General features: G+C 41.0%; 1 protein-coding gene across 1 annotated transcript in view; it reads right to left on the minus strand.

Moving 5' to 3' along the window:
* Positions 1–11,913: 11,913 nt before the first annotated feature.
* nrn1la (neuritin 1-like a) overlaps positions 11,914–15,821 on the minus strand; it is a 104,858-nt gene continuing 100,950 nt past the window's right edge. Inside the window, exon 3 of the mRNA XM_050074061.1 lies at positions 11,914–13,151. Coding sequence (XP_049930018.1) covers positions 12,854–13,151 — 298 coding nt within the window. The 3' untranslated portion in view covers positions 11,914–12,853. The remainder of the gene's footprint in view (positions 13,152–15,821) is intronic.

Genomic DNA, 15,821 nt, shown 5'->3' on the forward strand with positions numbered 1-15,821 from the left:
TGGGATTGGGAAGTGCCGGGGAAGAGCATTTTAATCAGTAACAATGAAATGTACAAAGTGTTTTGTGGATGAATGGTTAATTCAACAAGCTAATTTACACCAGTGAGATATTTGATCTCTCTTTCTCTCTCTCACACACAAACACACTTGCACACAACCTTGAAGACAGGAAATACCATCTGCGGTACAAAGACAACAATACAGTGAGGGAAGGACAAACAACTGAGTTACATATCGTCATAGAGTTTACGATGAGCTGCTTTTCTTTTCTTTTTTTTAGAGTTTATTGTGCAGTTGACTAAAGGTGGAAATCCAGTACGTGACAGGACTTTAACTTTCTGTTAGTCATTTTAAACAACACAGGATGTGTATTCTGCTAGGCTGATTCACCTTGTTCGTAGCACCACAATACCATGCGTGGATTATTGAGAGCAGAAGTTATGACGTCACTTCCGGAGCTAACCTCCGTTCCACTATCTTCCATAACTCAATGCAATCTTTCATTCAGGATTTCTTTCATCAGCCTTTCTGAGAAAAATTAAGCATGTTGCTGGGGTTTATTTTGCATTTATTATAATAAATTAGCTCCACTACAGCAGCTGCTATTAGTAATCAAAAATGTGATTTTAACGAAGTTAAATGATTACTGTGTGTGCACAGATATCAGCGCTGATACATCATCCTGACTTGGCTTTGTCCAATCCATGAAATTCACCAACCCCATCAGGCCTAGTCCACATGAATAGAGGTATTTTTGTAAACAGGGTTTATGTTTCCCATCCACGTTGACCTTTTTTTTTGTTTGTTTTACAAAAACCTCGGTCCAAATAAAATTGCAAAAACATAACTGAAACACTGTCAAGAGTATGCAAAACCCCAAGTGGCGATATAACCCTAACCCTAAAGCCTACCCAAAAACCCTAAAATGTTGACCAATCAGCAACCTGAAAAAAAAAAAAGCTATTACTGGAAGGCTGGAGCATTGACCTTCATAGTGCATTCTGACACCTCTGTTGCTAAATATAGTGGAAGAGTAAAGTGAACATTTATGAGTCAACATGTTAAAAGTCCTGTTAGCAAATTTAGAGCCAGCACTATTTGGGTCACGTCTGCCATTGCAGGAAATTCCACCTAATTTGTGTCGCCTCACAAAGGAGATAATGGGGCACACTGTTTCTCATGTCAACACGTCAACACTGAAAACTGAGTTTCTGAAAATCTTCACCCTGGATGAAGGTTTACAGAAGGTTCAATTAAAGTGACCCAAAACACAGTTTGTATGTGGATGAAAGGCCAAAACCTATGAAAAAAAAAAAAAGCTATGTTTGCAAATATGCCTGTGTCCATGTGGACGAGGCCTCAGTTTTTTAGCTTAATCTCTGCTGTCCAAAATCTTCGACATCGTTCACACCTCTTTGTCCATCTGTTATTACAAACCTACCTGTGTTAGCTAACCGCTACCCCTTGCCACAACCATGGATTTACTTCTTTTATCAAAGTTCAGGGGCTCATGAGTAACGGTGCTAGTTAAATGTTGCTAAAAAAAACAAAACAAAACAGGAACATATTAAAAAAACAATCATATTATATCTTTTCTCAAAAAAACAACCGTCTTTAATTAGAAATATGAAGCAAGCCACACAGCATACTGTAGAAAAAAGGCTCAGTTTCAAGGCTGGATTTTTAGTTATTAGCATTGTTACTCATCTCAATGGGATTCTAAATTCATTTTTTTGGTTTGTTTCTGGAACACAATCCAGACATTGCAGTTTTACTTCGGCTCTCCATTGGTGACCTCATTCACTGAACTGGCGTTTTGCGAGACCTCATGGTATGCTACAGAATTTAGTTTATTTTTTGTTGGTGCAGCCTTGAAAGTGCAACTTCTCCCAAAACCCTGTAACACTTAAGCTAACAATGAGCTAACTTAGCCCACTTATTTGGGTCCTTCCCCGCTGGTAGTAGAAGGAAGAGGTATGGTCACATTGCTAAGTTTAAGGTGCCGCCGGATGTTGTTCCCAAATCATTTATTTCTAAAAAAAAAAAAAAAAAGGCTCAAAAAAGGCACCTGTAGCATATCGCTAACTGTCAGTTCACTGAAACGAATAAGTCGCTCCCATAGTTCATGCCAGGTATTATGGGCCTACGAATAATGTGGATAAGGTGTAACGCACAACTATTAGAAAATGTTAAAGCTTTAAAAGTAGCACTTGCAGGGCATATATGATATTGTCTATATACATACGAAATATATTACTGTTATATACATTGATATTCGTAGAACTGTAGTTATTCACACTATACAGAGTGATGTGACCTAGCGCATTGTCAGTCTGTGTTTCTTTTCATAAAGCAGTGATTTGACCTTCCATATTTAAAAATAGCTGTTTCAGTTTCTTTAATCAGTGTGTGTGTGTGTGTGTGTGTGTGTGTGTGTGTGTGTGTGTGAGTGTGTAAAACTGAGAGAGGGTGAATTTAGATGCATTAAACTACTCTCATTTTCCTCTATAGTAATGGTAAAATTTAGATAAAGGAAAAAGAATTATTTCCGTCAATCTTCACATAATGCATCTTCAAAGACGTACATAGGTCAGTGCCATACTTATCTTCTCCGTTTTCCCAAGTTGTCAGTTTCCGGTAATTTTTCTTTTGTCTTATCAGTAATTAAAACTGTGAGGCCTCAGGTTTGAACTTGAAAACACAGCTGTGCTTGCAGCTACTTGCTGGAGGCGAATATATGAATCTAGTACCCAGGTGAGAGTTTGTCTGTGTGTGTGTTTTGTCTCTAGTCTGATCCTCGTTGTTCCACTTAAAACTCTGGTCAAAATGTCATGCATTTTTCACTACTGCCATCTGCCACGTCTCTACCGGCCTAACTTGTTCACACTCAAGGTTGCTGGCTAAAAGTGCTGTTGAGTCTGCGTTGGTGTTTCATGCCTTCTTAGCTCTTCAATCAATTAAACTTCTTATCTAACTCTTGAAAAGACGGTGCATGTGAATATTTCCCAATTTTTTTGTAAAATTGTTTTTTTAATATGTGTTAATTAGTTTGAGGAATCATATTAACTTCCTTTAAACAATTAAGACCATTGCTGAGAACTTGCGCAGCATCTATCAGACTCTATATGTTACATGGTGCAACAGTGGGCTTGGAGTAAAATGAATATATCTGCACTAAACTGTAGGAGGGCATTGTACTTCCAGAGCAAAAACATTAAGGAATGAAAGGTTGTGGGCAGCTTTACTTATGACACATTTAGGCTCTGATTACCATTTTGCTTTTGTGTCTGTGATAGCCGGATTTGGTAAGCTTCAATGCTAATGAATCCCTATGAGACCTTTTGTCTTTTTCATTAGCAGAGACAAATGCAGGAAACATTCAGGTAATCTTAGTACGCATTTTTACATGCATTTTGATCATTGCTTTTACCATTTAAAATAAGAAATATCACCAGCAGCTGATTATATTGGCTGTGGCTAACTATGTTGAATTCTGCACCTATATTATATTAAAGACGAAACTTAATGCACTCACTGCAAGGTAGTGTCTGACTTAACCAAGATTGTTTGGTAGCAAGAGAAACACCACACTATAAGACTGATCGTGATCTGAATGTAGCATCATTTTCAATCCACACTGATGCGTAGTCATGCCAACATGCATGTTTTGCCAAGGTTTTAAGAGTGGAGCGAGCAAAGTAAAACAAACTACAATGTCAGGCAATACTGGGATGGTGTTGATTTAGAATAGCCTCAATAGCAATGTCTGTCTTGTCTATAGCACTTGGCATTGTTGTTTTTACTTCTTATTGGTTCCAATGCACCACCTAACAACATTTGACAATGTTTGACAATGCTGTTAGTCTCGCCCGTATTGCTGATTGGCACCACAGCCACTGGTTGTTTTTTATTTTAACTAAGGAACCGCTGTTTCATATCACGATGCCAAACAAATCAGTCAACTCGAACTTGGTGTAATTCAAAGGTTTGGCCCCAGGCAAACCAAATACGTGAGGAATGTGTTTTTGCAAAAGGCAGTTGTCACAGACTGTGATACATAGAATTTCAGGAGTCAAATATTTTATAAGGGAATGATTTGGATTCAGTGAAATGCTCAAATCCAATCTGGAAACAAATGGCTATCGTCTAACAACAATAAAGCCTCTGTGGGCAACGGCCACTAATTCAGGAGACCTGGTGTAGCCAGATATCCGGGCCAAGACTTACTCTTCAGTGCTCCACTCATTTACAGTTTGAATAGCAATTTGAGACAGTTCCAGGCAACATTTCTGCATATGAATGCAGATAAATCACCAAAAAGCTTATGAAAATTGGTTGCAATGTGTTCACCACATGGATGACATGACAGCTCCCTAAAAGTGAAGCCGAAACATCTCCATGGCCCCCTGGTGGCTGGCTGCAGTATAGGTCATAAAGCCCGTCCTTTCCATGTTAGCGTATGGGCCAAACTAAAAACTCAAAGTATACATCCAATATATTTTTCCCAAAGATGGTTTCTGTCACTTAAGGTAGTTTTTATCACGCTGCCGTATGTTCATGTGTTTCAGTGGCACTCCTCATGATTGGTCGGATGGGTGTATGGGGGTGGGGGGGACTTAATGCTGCGGAGATTGCTACTATGCAGCTCCAAATGACATCACCAAAACCAGTTGGAAGTGGCCATATCTGAGATATTTTAGCTCCTCTTCTGTACAGTGGAGGTAAGTGGAGATGCGTTGTCCAACCTTAAATACAGTCTATGGTTCACTTCTTTTGCTCTCTACATGGACTGTTTACCCTCATGTAAACAAAGTGTGATAAAACATTATTGGTCAATACTACTCAGACTACAAACAGAAACCAGAACTCTTCTGATACCAAAATCTTGAACTGTTGCCTATAGATTCTGCAGATACCTGCTTATAGAGATGATCAAACTCCCAACCCTACACATATGTACTATCCAATAGCGAAAGAGTGAACAACTCCTTGCTGAGGAGGGTTGTACCATTTGTGCCAAACACTTTAAGTTGCAACATGAAGCAAAGGGTTTATGTAATATGTCTTAATGTGAGGCAACATTAGCACTAACAACCACGTGATATAGAGGCTACTAAGTGACCCTGCCATTTGTTCACAGCAATAACACCAAATACAGTGTACCATTAATCTGACAATGATGTATTGGTGTTTGAGAATGTTACAATCTCTCCTGCAGTTGTTTCTGTCCAATTTAACCTATTTGCCCAAGCACTAAGCTGTTGCTGGAGGCGAAGAGATGTACAGTCTCAAACGTAGTGGTGGAAAATAATTTCCTGCTCCTCTCTGGTCAATAACGTTGCATTTACCCTGCAGCACTATTGCAAACCACTCTGAAATTGGATTTGTCCATGTATTGTACATGAAACATATCTTCTTATAAATAGATTTCATGTGGGGTTTTTTTTTTTGAGGGTGGGGGGGTTTATGCGCATCCCTACAGAAAAAAGACTTTACAATTTAATCCGAAGTAGTTATTTTCCCATTAAGAAAAAAAAAAAATGCTTTCAGTGAGTTTATGATGACTGAACTCACTATAGGCCTGTATTTATACATATACATCCAATCTGATGCTCCTATAGCATCAAGTTTGTGATTTATTCCGATTTAGCCTCCAGTGACAACATCTTATCTGTGCTCCGTGGAGATGGTTTTCAAATTGCTACACCTTGGTGAATCAGCCATTGAGGCCTCTAATTGCTAATTCTGTCAGTTTAATTAAAGTTCAAAACTACAGCAGCCTCTTTAAACCATCCAAGCATATCTCTGGGTGAAGTCCCTTATGTAAAAAAAAATAGCTGTGGGCTGATTGGAGTTTTTTCTTTTTTTTTCATTTTAAGAGTACTCCTCTTATTTCTGCTCAGTTCTTTTGGTCTTTCACTCAGATTTACCTCGCAGTGTATTCTGCAAGGGGGCCCCTGTAACCACTGGGTTTATTCTAAACATCCCAGGGTCAACAAGTAAAATTGGTGTGACAAGAGTGACAAAATATTTCAATGAAAGGTCTACCTTTGAAATTGAGGCCCCAAACTAAAGGAGACTAATAAAATTCCCACTACTGTATACACCTGTCTTCAGATCTGCTTGCCATACCTCTCTGTTTAATTCAACCCTGTAGGTGTACTTAACACACTTGCCACTGGCAAGGTAAACAGGCTCAATGAACCATTGCTCTCTTTGTCTAATCAGTTTTTATTTATTCATTTCTCTCTTACTGTTGCAGCCTTTGAGGATTTTGTTTTGGCTATTTCACATTCTAGCATAACTCTTTAAAGTTGGCCCAGCTTTGATTTATTTTTGTGAAGAAAGCAAAGTAAACCTACAACCTAAAGCCCCCTGTGTAAAACACACTCGCTGCCAGACAAGTGGATTCAATCTTCAACTCGGCAGAACGGTGTTTGTTTTCCAGGTGTACTCATCTCTCCCTCTCTCTCTCAGTCTGTCTCTAATCTGATAGTATTTCTGATCCTGGGCCAGACAGAAACAACTGTTACCCAGAGCCACTTAGAATAACAAGCAGCTTCAGCAGGCCTGCAGGGCCAAACTACGACTCCTGGAGCATGAAATACACTTGGCATGTGAGACGATCGTGATTCTGACTGGAGAACATATTGGTCCCATACTGTAGGGCTACAGTGTGGGATGCCAAGGAGGAGCCTCAGAGGACTTCATACCTGGGCAAGCACCAAATAAAAACAACTCCAGTACACTTTTACTTCACTTTAACTTCAGCTCAAACTCATGTTGCTGCAGCAGCTGTAGAAGAAACTGCTATGCTTTTTAGCAATCCATTATTTTTTTTTAAATAAAAAGAATAAAAGTTATATGTTTATATGTGTGTGTGTGTGTGTGTGTGTGTGTGTGTGTGTAATGTATACATGACATCTCATAGGTGCTCATTTGGATTTAGGTCAGGGGAACAAGAGGGCCAGTCAATCATCAATGTCTCCGTCATCCAGGAACTGCCTACACACTCTGGTCACATGAGGCCGGGCACTGTCCTGCACCAGGAGGAACCCAGGGCCCACTGCACCAGCGTAAGGTCTGACAATCACTCTGAGGATTTCAACCCGGTGCCTAACAGCAGTCAGGGTACCATTGGCTATGACATGGAGGTCTGTGCGACTCTCCAAGGATATGCCTTCCCAGACCATCACTGACTGTTTGCCAAACTGGTCATGCTGGATGATGTTACAGGCAGCATAACCTTCACCACGGTGTCTCCAGACTCTTTCATGCCTGTCACATGTGCTCAGTGTGAACCTGCTCTCATTCGTGAAGAGAATGGGTCCAGTGGCGGACATGCCAATTCTGGTGTTTTCTGGCGAATGCCAATCGAGCTGCACAGTGCTGGGCTGTGAGCACAGGTCCCATTAAAGGACGTCGGGCCCTCATGCCACCCTCATGGAATCTGTTTCTGACAGTTCGGTCAGAAACATGCACACCAGTAACCTGCTGGAGGTCATTTTGTAGGGCTCTGGCAGTGCTCCTCCTGCTCCTCCTCACACAAAGGAGCAGATACCAGTCCTGCTGCTGGGTTGATGCCCTCCTCATGTAATGGCCGGTACCCTGGTATCTCCTCCATGCTCTTAAGACTGTGCTGGGAGACAAAGCAAACTGCACATATGGATGTGCCATCCTAGAGGAGCTGGACTACCTGTGCAACCTTATTGGGCTACAGGTACTGCCTCTTGCTACCAGTAGTGACAGGGACACCAGCAGAACACAAAACTAGAGAAGAATCAGTCAGGAAAGATAAGGAGGGAGCAACTGTCTGTAGTCACCACATGTAAAAAACACATTTCCTTTTGGGGGTTGTCTTGGTCGTCCTTTGCCCCTCTATTGCACCTGTTGTCATGCTTCCACGGACAGATTGATATCCCTATCTGTCACCATTAAGAGTTCCCTTAATTTTTTGAGCAGTATATACATATATATATATATATACATATATGTGTGTGTGTGTGTGTGTGTGTGCAGAGAGAAAGTCTGATCAGAGCATCATAAGATTACATGCCACTTGTTTTTATAGTGAAACTATTTATCCATCAGTTTCTTTCCAGTGCTGAAGTTGAGACTGTATGCAAATGTTCCTTCATTGTCTTTAATTTATTCAGTTTTGTGGTCCTATATATGATCCTATGGGGCGGTAGTGCACACTCAGTACGAAGACAAATTGCAGGAGCCATTATTCCCAGTTTGATCACACTGACATTTAAGATTCTCTTAGATGATGCTGTTTCTCAAAGGCAGCTAAAAAGCCTAGTTTTTCATACTATCCGAAACAATGTTACTCCTGCCCAAAGCATTTTCAGACAAATCTGTACACCCAAAGCCAATTTACAGTGCTGTGCTGTGAGCTAAGAACACGCACTTAGGGAAACAATGTACGACTTTTTGAGCCCCGAGTAGTTCCTTTATTTGGAGATGAATTGTCAACACTAGCAGGAGTCCTTTTCCATTTTTTGTGCTTAGGCCTTGGGTTTTTTGTACTACTTCCTCAAATGAATGTAACTGTACACTCTATTCAGCCAAGATTGTTGGCAGAGACTATGGGCTCTAGTTTCCCGGCGCAGTGCAGGGTGGCGCAGGGTGGTGAACCCCGCGCAGAGCTAGTTTCGAGCAGCGCAACCCGAGGCGCGCTCAGTTTGGTAGTTTGGCAGACTGAGGTGCGCTGAGATGGGTGTGGCGGAGCAGCAGGGGGAGGTGTCGACAGATCCAGCTTGACGCAGTGACAGTTTCGTGCCAAAAGGCTTCGCCGAAGGTGCGCTAAAAGCTGAAACCAGGTCTACTGTCAACGCAGGTGGAGCGCAGCCGGTGTAAGCCGAAGTTTGGCTGACCGGCGGACAGTGCGCACTCGTCACCAAAACCTCACAGGCAGGTTTCCAAAATATCAGGCACATTAACAATGCAATAAATACCCAAAAAAACACTATTCAATGCAACTATCTGCAATCAGAACATAAATGTATCTCTATATCGACTGTCCCGTCACATCTGATGTCAGATCAAAGGGGATTGGCACCGTTTGGCACGTTTGGCACGCGTAATGGAAACCCAACCTGATTTGATTAACACAGCTGCAAACTAATGTGTTCACATCCCTCTCAGCCAACCACAAACAGCCACAGCATCAGATAGGGAGTATATATTCAGCATCTGTCATCTTAGAAAAGCCAAAAGAAAAGAAACAGAATGAGACTGCGAGAGAGAAAGAGAGAGCACGCGCGCACGAGAGAAACGCAACATTGATTTACAATTGTGGTGACCTCCTCCCAGGCTACCTTTGCATCATCAAGCCCGTGGAGGTCTGCTCGCAGTTCTGTATATTCGGACACTGCGAGCTTGGACCTTCTGGACCAAAACATCAGTTTCCTCCTGGGAGAAGTTTGGCCGCCTGATGCTGCTGCTCTCTTCTGCCATGGCGAATTGAATAAACTCTCATTACGCCTTGGCGTGGCGCATTTAAGGGCGAGGAGAGGGGCTCATTTGATTGGTGTGATGTGTGTAAAACCCACTCCACGCCTTCTCTCCTCCCTCTTTCCGACTTGCGCAGGTAGGAGGGACGGAGGTGGGAAAGAGGAGTAGCTGCACCAGCGCGCACAGTGTGCCAAACTTGCAAAATCCGCCTGGCCACACCCAGTTGGCGAAGCGCAGGTGCGCTGCGCCCCCGCCACGCCCGGTCTGCAAAACTAGAGCCCTAAATGTAGTTTATATGAATCCTTGAAGGGAGAATTAAAAAAAAAAACCCTCTACTCTCATAAAACCAGACTGATCTCCACACTGCATTTGCTTTACTAGCAAACACTAAAGGTCTTAAAGAGCCATTATTGGTTGTTTGAATCTTTCCAACCGATCAGAATCATGAAGGACACAGCAAAATGTCAATAAGGGCATCTTAATCTTCTCCAGTACACAGTTTTGAGTTAGACTGGAAAATTCGAGACAGATTTGATCTATGGGTTGGGATATGATTGAAAAAAGTGGGATGGTGATTTGGACTGTTGGCCTTCACCTATACAACCACATTCATGTTGTTAGATCAGAAGGTGGGGGATAAGGAAGAAATGAAATTACACTGTAACTACGCACTATTGGAATATAAACAGACATGTTTTTGCCAACAAACCCCACACCCTGCTAACTGCTGAGCTACTACTTACAAGCTAACACTAACGCAAAGTATAGTTAAGGTAAGATAGGAGGGTTTGGCTCATAGATTGTATATAAAGATAGCTGACACATCCCCTCTTCCTCCTACTGTACAAAAATGGAGCCAAAATATCCTGCTGCTGCCATCTTGTGCTAGTGATGTCATTGAGTCTGTGCTGTAGTGATCTCCACAGTATGAGGTTCCCGCCCATACACCAATCCAAGGAATTGCAAGCTGTCAGTCATGATGTCAACCCCCTTTTTATATAAACCAATCAGACAATTGAACACCTGAACATACATCAGGGTGATAAGAACTACCTAAAATGACAAGTCATTTTTAAGAATAAAGCATCTGACATGTACGTTGATCTTTTAGTTTGGCTCATGTCCCATCTGCTAACATGGAGGGTGTGAGGTTTATGACCTATACTACAGCCAGCCACCAGGGGGTGATCGAAATGTTTTGGCTGCACTTTTGGGGAGCTGTCATGCCATCCATCATTATTATATCGTCTAAGGCAGTGATTCCCAACTGGTGGGTCAGGGTCCAAAAGTGGGTTGTGGGTCTGTTCTGAATGGACCGCAAATGACTCGCGAATGTGTCAAGTTTTTTAAAAACTCTATTTTGAGGTACAGTTCTAATGCATAGCTTTTATTTTGAAGTGCCATTTCCTGCTGTAGAGCGAATGATTAACGGACAACTATTTAACAGAGACAGCAAACTAGCTTGACTACATGGCCAAATGCAAGTATGATGCTGAATATATTAAACTGTGTGGACCTTGAACTAATGACTAAGGAGAAATCTGGACCCTGTGGCTGGACCAGTTGGAAACCACTGGTCCAAGGGTTAGCTAGGCAAAATGTTATTTTTCTAATGTATATTTGACAGGTAGAAAGATAACGATTAGTGCAGAACAATGGATTAAAACTCAAGTGTTACATTTTAAGAAAAAATGTCCTCAAATATCTTTAAAGAAATACACAAAAGGAGTCCAGTCTCTACAATAAGATTTTTTGTTTAGGTTTTCTCTTACGGGCATTTTTAGCGTGTACACTGTAAGAGAAACTACTTGTTTTCACTTTTTAAAAAAAAGTAAGTGTCGTTACTGCCTTAGATTTTTAAGTTGAGTGAATCGGAGAAGAGAAGTTGAATTATAACAAAATTAACTTAACATGTCTTCCCAAATTAATCATGTTAAAAATTTTGAGGCAGCCTGCACACTAACTTAAAAAAAAAAAAAAAAAATCGAAAGCAATGGTGTCTTTTTTACAGTGTAATTCTTGTATGCCATAGAAATAGGGGCTTTAACATAGGCAGCATTAAGACAACACAAGGGAAATGAAAATTTAGCCAACTGGATAATTGAGTCAACGCCAACCAGGCAGTGTCCAGAATTAACTTTTTGACTCACCGGCCCAAGGGACTGGTAGATGAAAATATCCACCAGCCAAGTATATTCTGTGCCAGCCAAAATAATAAACTGATACATAACATTTGTTTCAGTACATTTCACTGAGATAATGAGGTATTGTGTTAAATATAAACTTAAAGAAGAAGCCAGAGCATAATCAGAATCCAAATTATTACTAAACAGCCTCGGCATGAGAATAAGTTTGGGAAGGGATCCAGAGGGCTTCTATTGTGAAAGGTAAGAGCAGGTGGAGTAAAGCTGTAATGTGATGCCAAAGTTTGCCATAAGTATGTGCACAACTTGCAACCCTCATCAACATTAGCCTAATGTTAGCTAGCAGCAGACCAGCAGCAAGTGATCGTTTAGCGGAGCAGCTGAAGTCCTGTACGGTAAATAGAGCTGCAAATCTCAGAGTGCTCAAAACTGTCAGCATTGCGGCAACGTTTAGATGCATGTATGAACATTTGCAGTATGTGTCAAACTGTGATACTGACAGCAGAGGAGAAGCAGATTAGTTCCCCCAAAATGACGTCAAAATGCCGTCGAGACTCTAAGCATGGTTTTTTATTACATGACTATTTTAATACAAACATTTACCGCCAGTGTGGCGGATAGCCTTCCGAGATTTACTCTCCAAACAAAATAAATATACTTGCATTTGATGCTTGGCGAGTGTTAATTTCAGATCCTGAAGTCAGGTATGTTAGATTTAAATGATTATCAAATGCTTCATACTTTAAAGCTGATGAATGAATGAGTTTAGCTAGTCGTGGCATCTGGCCTCTTTATCACTTAGTTTTCACGTTCATCAAGTATGTCTCTTTTATTACACTCAGGAAGATAAACTCTCCCAGGAACCATCATACACAAGCTCATACTAACCAGATAAACTAGATGTAGGGGGAGAGGGGATGAAGACAAATGACATGAGGCTGCCGTATGTATCTGTTTAACTATGTATGTGTTTGCAGGTCTGTTTGTTTAGTGGTTGTGCATCTCTGTATGAATTTTGTGTGTTTCCAACAGAGAGACTAATTAAAAGGCAGAGAATATGCATGAAACGGCACAGGCAGTTTAAAGATACATTATCAAAAAGACTGTCGGGCCTCTGAACATGCAGCTAGAAATATTCACCCCCTGGCAGAGCAGAGGAAAAAAAAAAGTGGAAAGTCTATGGACTTGTGAAAGAAAAAAATACACAAAGTTTATATCTATTCACACTAGTCCCATTTCTTTGGGGGTAGCTATATCCAAAACAACAACAGCAGCAGAGGAGAAAGTAGCATGAGAAAGTGGAGGCAGCCCGCCAGATGATCAGCGCACCCTCTTAGAGACTCCTGGTTGATCTCTTCCTGGTTGGGTGAGCCGTGCGGGGAGACTGAGGCCACTGGGTGGTTGTTACGGTTGGAGCACATGTCGTACAGGTTTCCGGAGAACTGCATCTTTTTGGATTCCTGACGGAGAGATTCCCAGACAGCTGCCGCCTCATCAGGACAACCAGCCATCGCCACGTTGGCGCAGTCATGGAACTCATCCCATGACCTGAAGACAAGAAGAAGAGAAAGAAAGAGATTATGAGACATGAGGACACCTTCAGATACAACTTGGGACACATGACACCAAAAGCTAAGATATAAAAGACCCTAAATGAGTACAAAGGGTATGGTAAGTCAAAGTAGCAATTTGCATTAGGAAAAATATGGTACAAAAGTTTTGGACAGCTTGAATTACCAGAGGCAAAGTTCCTGTGTTTATGATAAATGAGCCCAGTCACCAGAATACAATGTTGGCATTGTACATTTCTGCAAAGATGTAACATTTGCATGTTTCATTTGCATCATATCAGCATTTCTAAAGTGACGTAATTTATGAGTTGACAGTCTTTGGGAAGTGGAGGGGATGATGGAGGCGATGTCAACTTGGCAAGACACCTGCTAATTTGCAGAACACTGTGCAAGACCAACAACCCACAAAACCAATCTTGTTTTAGTGAGTAACTGCTGTGTTTCCAGTGGCTCTTAAGGCACCAAACTTAGGCGTGCTAAAGACCCGTTACTGATTATTCACCAGGATAGCTCCACGAAAAGCAAATATTTCTTACAGAGCTGCTTTTAAGTCAAACATGTTCCTCTCCTATCCATAACCAATTGGTTTTTGTACCTAAATCTAACCACACAGTAACCACAGCTTTAGAGGACATAAAGTTTCAATGTTATCGGCTACATTAAAAAAAAAATTCTGGAGACTGGGTTGGATAAATGGATGTGTTGGATGATGGAAGCCTGTGTCTTCCCAAATATCACTGCAGTGGAAGATTTAGCCCTGTTTGCTGACCTCAAATAGTCAGCAAACAGCAGACTGAAATATCTCACCAACTAATAGACTACTTGATGAAATTTTGTACATATATCCATGATCCCTGATGAATCTCACTGACTTGGATAACTTTTCCTTTAGTACCACCAGTAGGGCAAGCTTTTAACTTGCTTTCATCAGTCAAATATCTCAACATCTACCTGATGGATTTGCATTAAATTTTGTACAGACATTCATGGTTCCCAAACAATGTCCTTGATGATCCCCTGACTCTGACATTTGTTTGTTATTTCATGACTTTGATACAGACATTACAGACATTCATGTTTCCCTCAGGATGAATTGTAACAATTTAGGTGATCTCTTAACTTTTCATCTATTGCCATCATTGGTCAAAATGTTATGCTTAATACGTTGGTTTATGAACAAATACATGCGAGATTAATGACATTCCTATCAGCCTACAGTAGATGGTGAACAAGCGAAGCATTATACCTGCTTAACATCAACATGTTAGCATTGCATATACCTTGTATGAGGAATGTGCCACCAGAGCCGATCGCAGCAACTTTAGATAATTCTTGTAATTCCAGCAGATGCACCACACAGCGTTTTTCAGAAGCATCTCAGAAGCTAATAAAAATACACGCATGTCTAGCCACAGCATGTTGCACAAGATTATCCTGACTAATGTATGCTCACATGATTTAACTAATGAAGATTTAACCAGACAGCTCCAAAAATAACTCATGAGGATGCAGTGACAGTGAAGCACTAGTCCCTTTGCTGAGTAAATCAAATTCAGTCTATTTGCTTGCTCCCTTGACTTCTCTTTGCAGTTGCCAAGAGACCATCTGCTGATCTTCACCACTCTGAGAGCAAAGGTCGCCCTGTGGGTTAGACTGAAACGTGGAAAAACCTTCATTAGTTCAGGGAATGGAAAAGCTGTCATGAACTAGGTGTTTGTTGAACCACTGCTGTGTTACATCCATCCATTTCAAACACTTTCTCAGAACCTAAGAAGAGTAACAATAAGGGGAAAAACAGTAAAAAGGAAAAGTAAAGAGGAGGAGGGAAAGATGATGAAGGGAAAACAGACGGAAGTAATCTTACACAGAGCTCTTTTGGATATAAACATCTTTTTTTCAGTAAATCACAGCATTAAACTTCATTCCAATAACCTTCAAGCTCCACATCCAAAGCTAAGTCTATCTGACTGTAATTGGCTGCTAATTCTTCCTCTCATCGTGAATGTGTTGGCTAAGTTGTCTCTGAGGAAATACTGGCTGAGTGTTAAGTAGACGAAGAGAGAAGGAGGGCTGGTGGAGGAAGCAGAAGCAGATGGCTCCGTTCAAAATGTGCCTGACACGAGACAATTAAAGCACTTTAACACAAAAAAACATGGAAGTCTGTGTAATTAATATGAACAGCATGACGCTTCCCTACTTACGTAACAGAGGCACTCTGTGTATGTTGTCCAGATACACAATACATGCTGCATCATTTTTTGTTCTACACTATGACTGCTTTGTGTCAGCTTCTTAAAATAACAATCTGGAATACGTTCATTCACAGTCTAACCTATGGTCAGATAAAAAGATTTATGTCAAACCATTCTGAACAGAGGTTGCTCCATGTGTGTAGCCTAATGGGCTGTAAACCTCTCCAGCAAAAGGCCAATTATAGTACTAGTTATAATACTAGAACTAACTAGCCCTAAACAGTAGTGGGGATGCTGACTTTTTGACTCAGACATATAGCTGTAGCTTCAGTCTTTGTGCAAAATATGGGCATGTCAAATAACCTCCATAATCCAGTGCTCAGATTAAATTATTATACTCAAGTCCTTGCAAGAAAAAAAAAAGAAAAAAAAAAGTAGCATGAGAATAAGAATTT

This window comes from Epinephelus moara, chromosome 20 (genome assembly GCF_006386435.1).
Source record: "Epinephelus moara isolate mb chromosome 20, YSFRI_EMoa_1.0, whole genome shotgun sequence".
Taxonomy (NCBI): Eukaryota; Metazoa; Chordata; class Actinopteri; order Perciformes; family Serranidae; genus Epinephelus; species Epinephelus moara.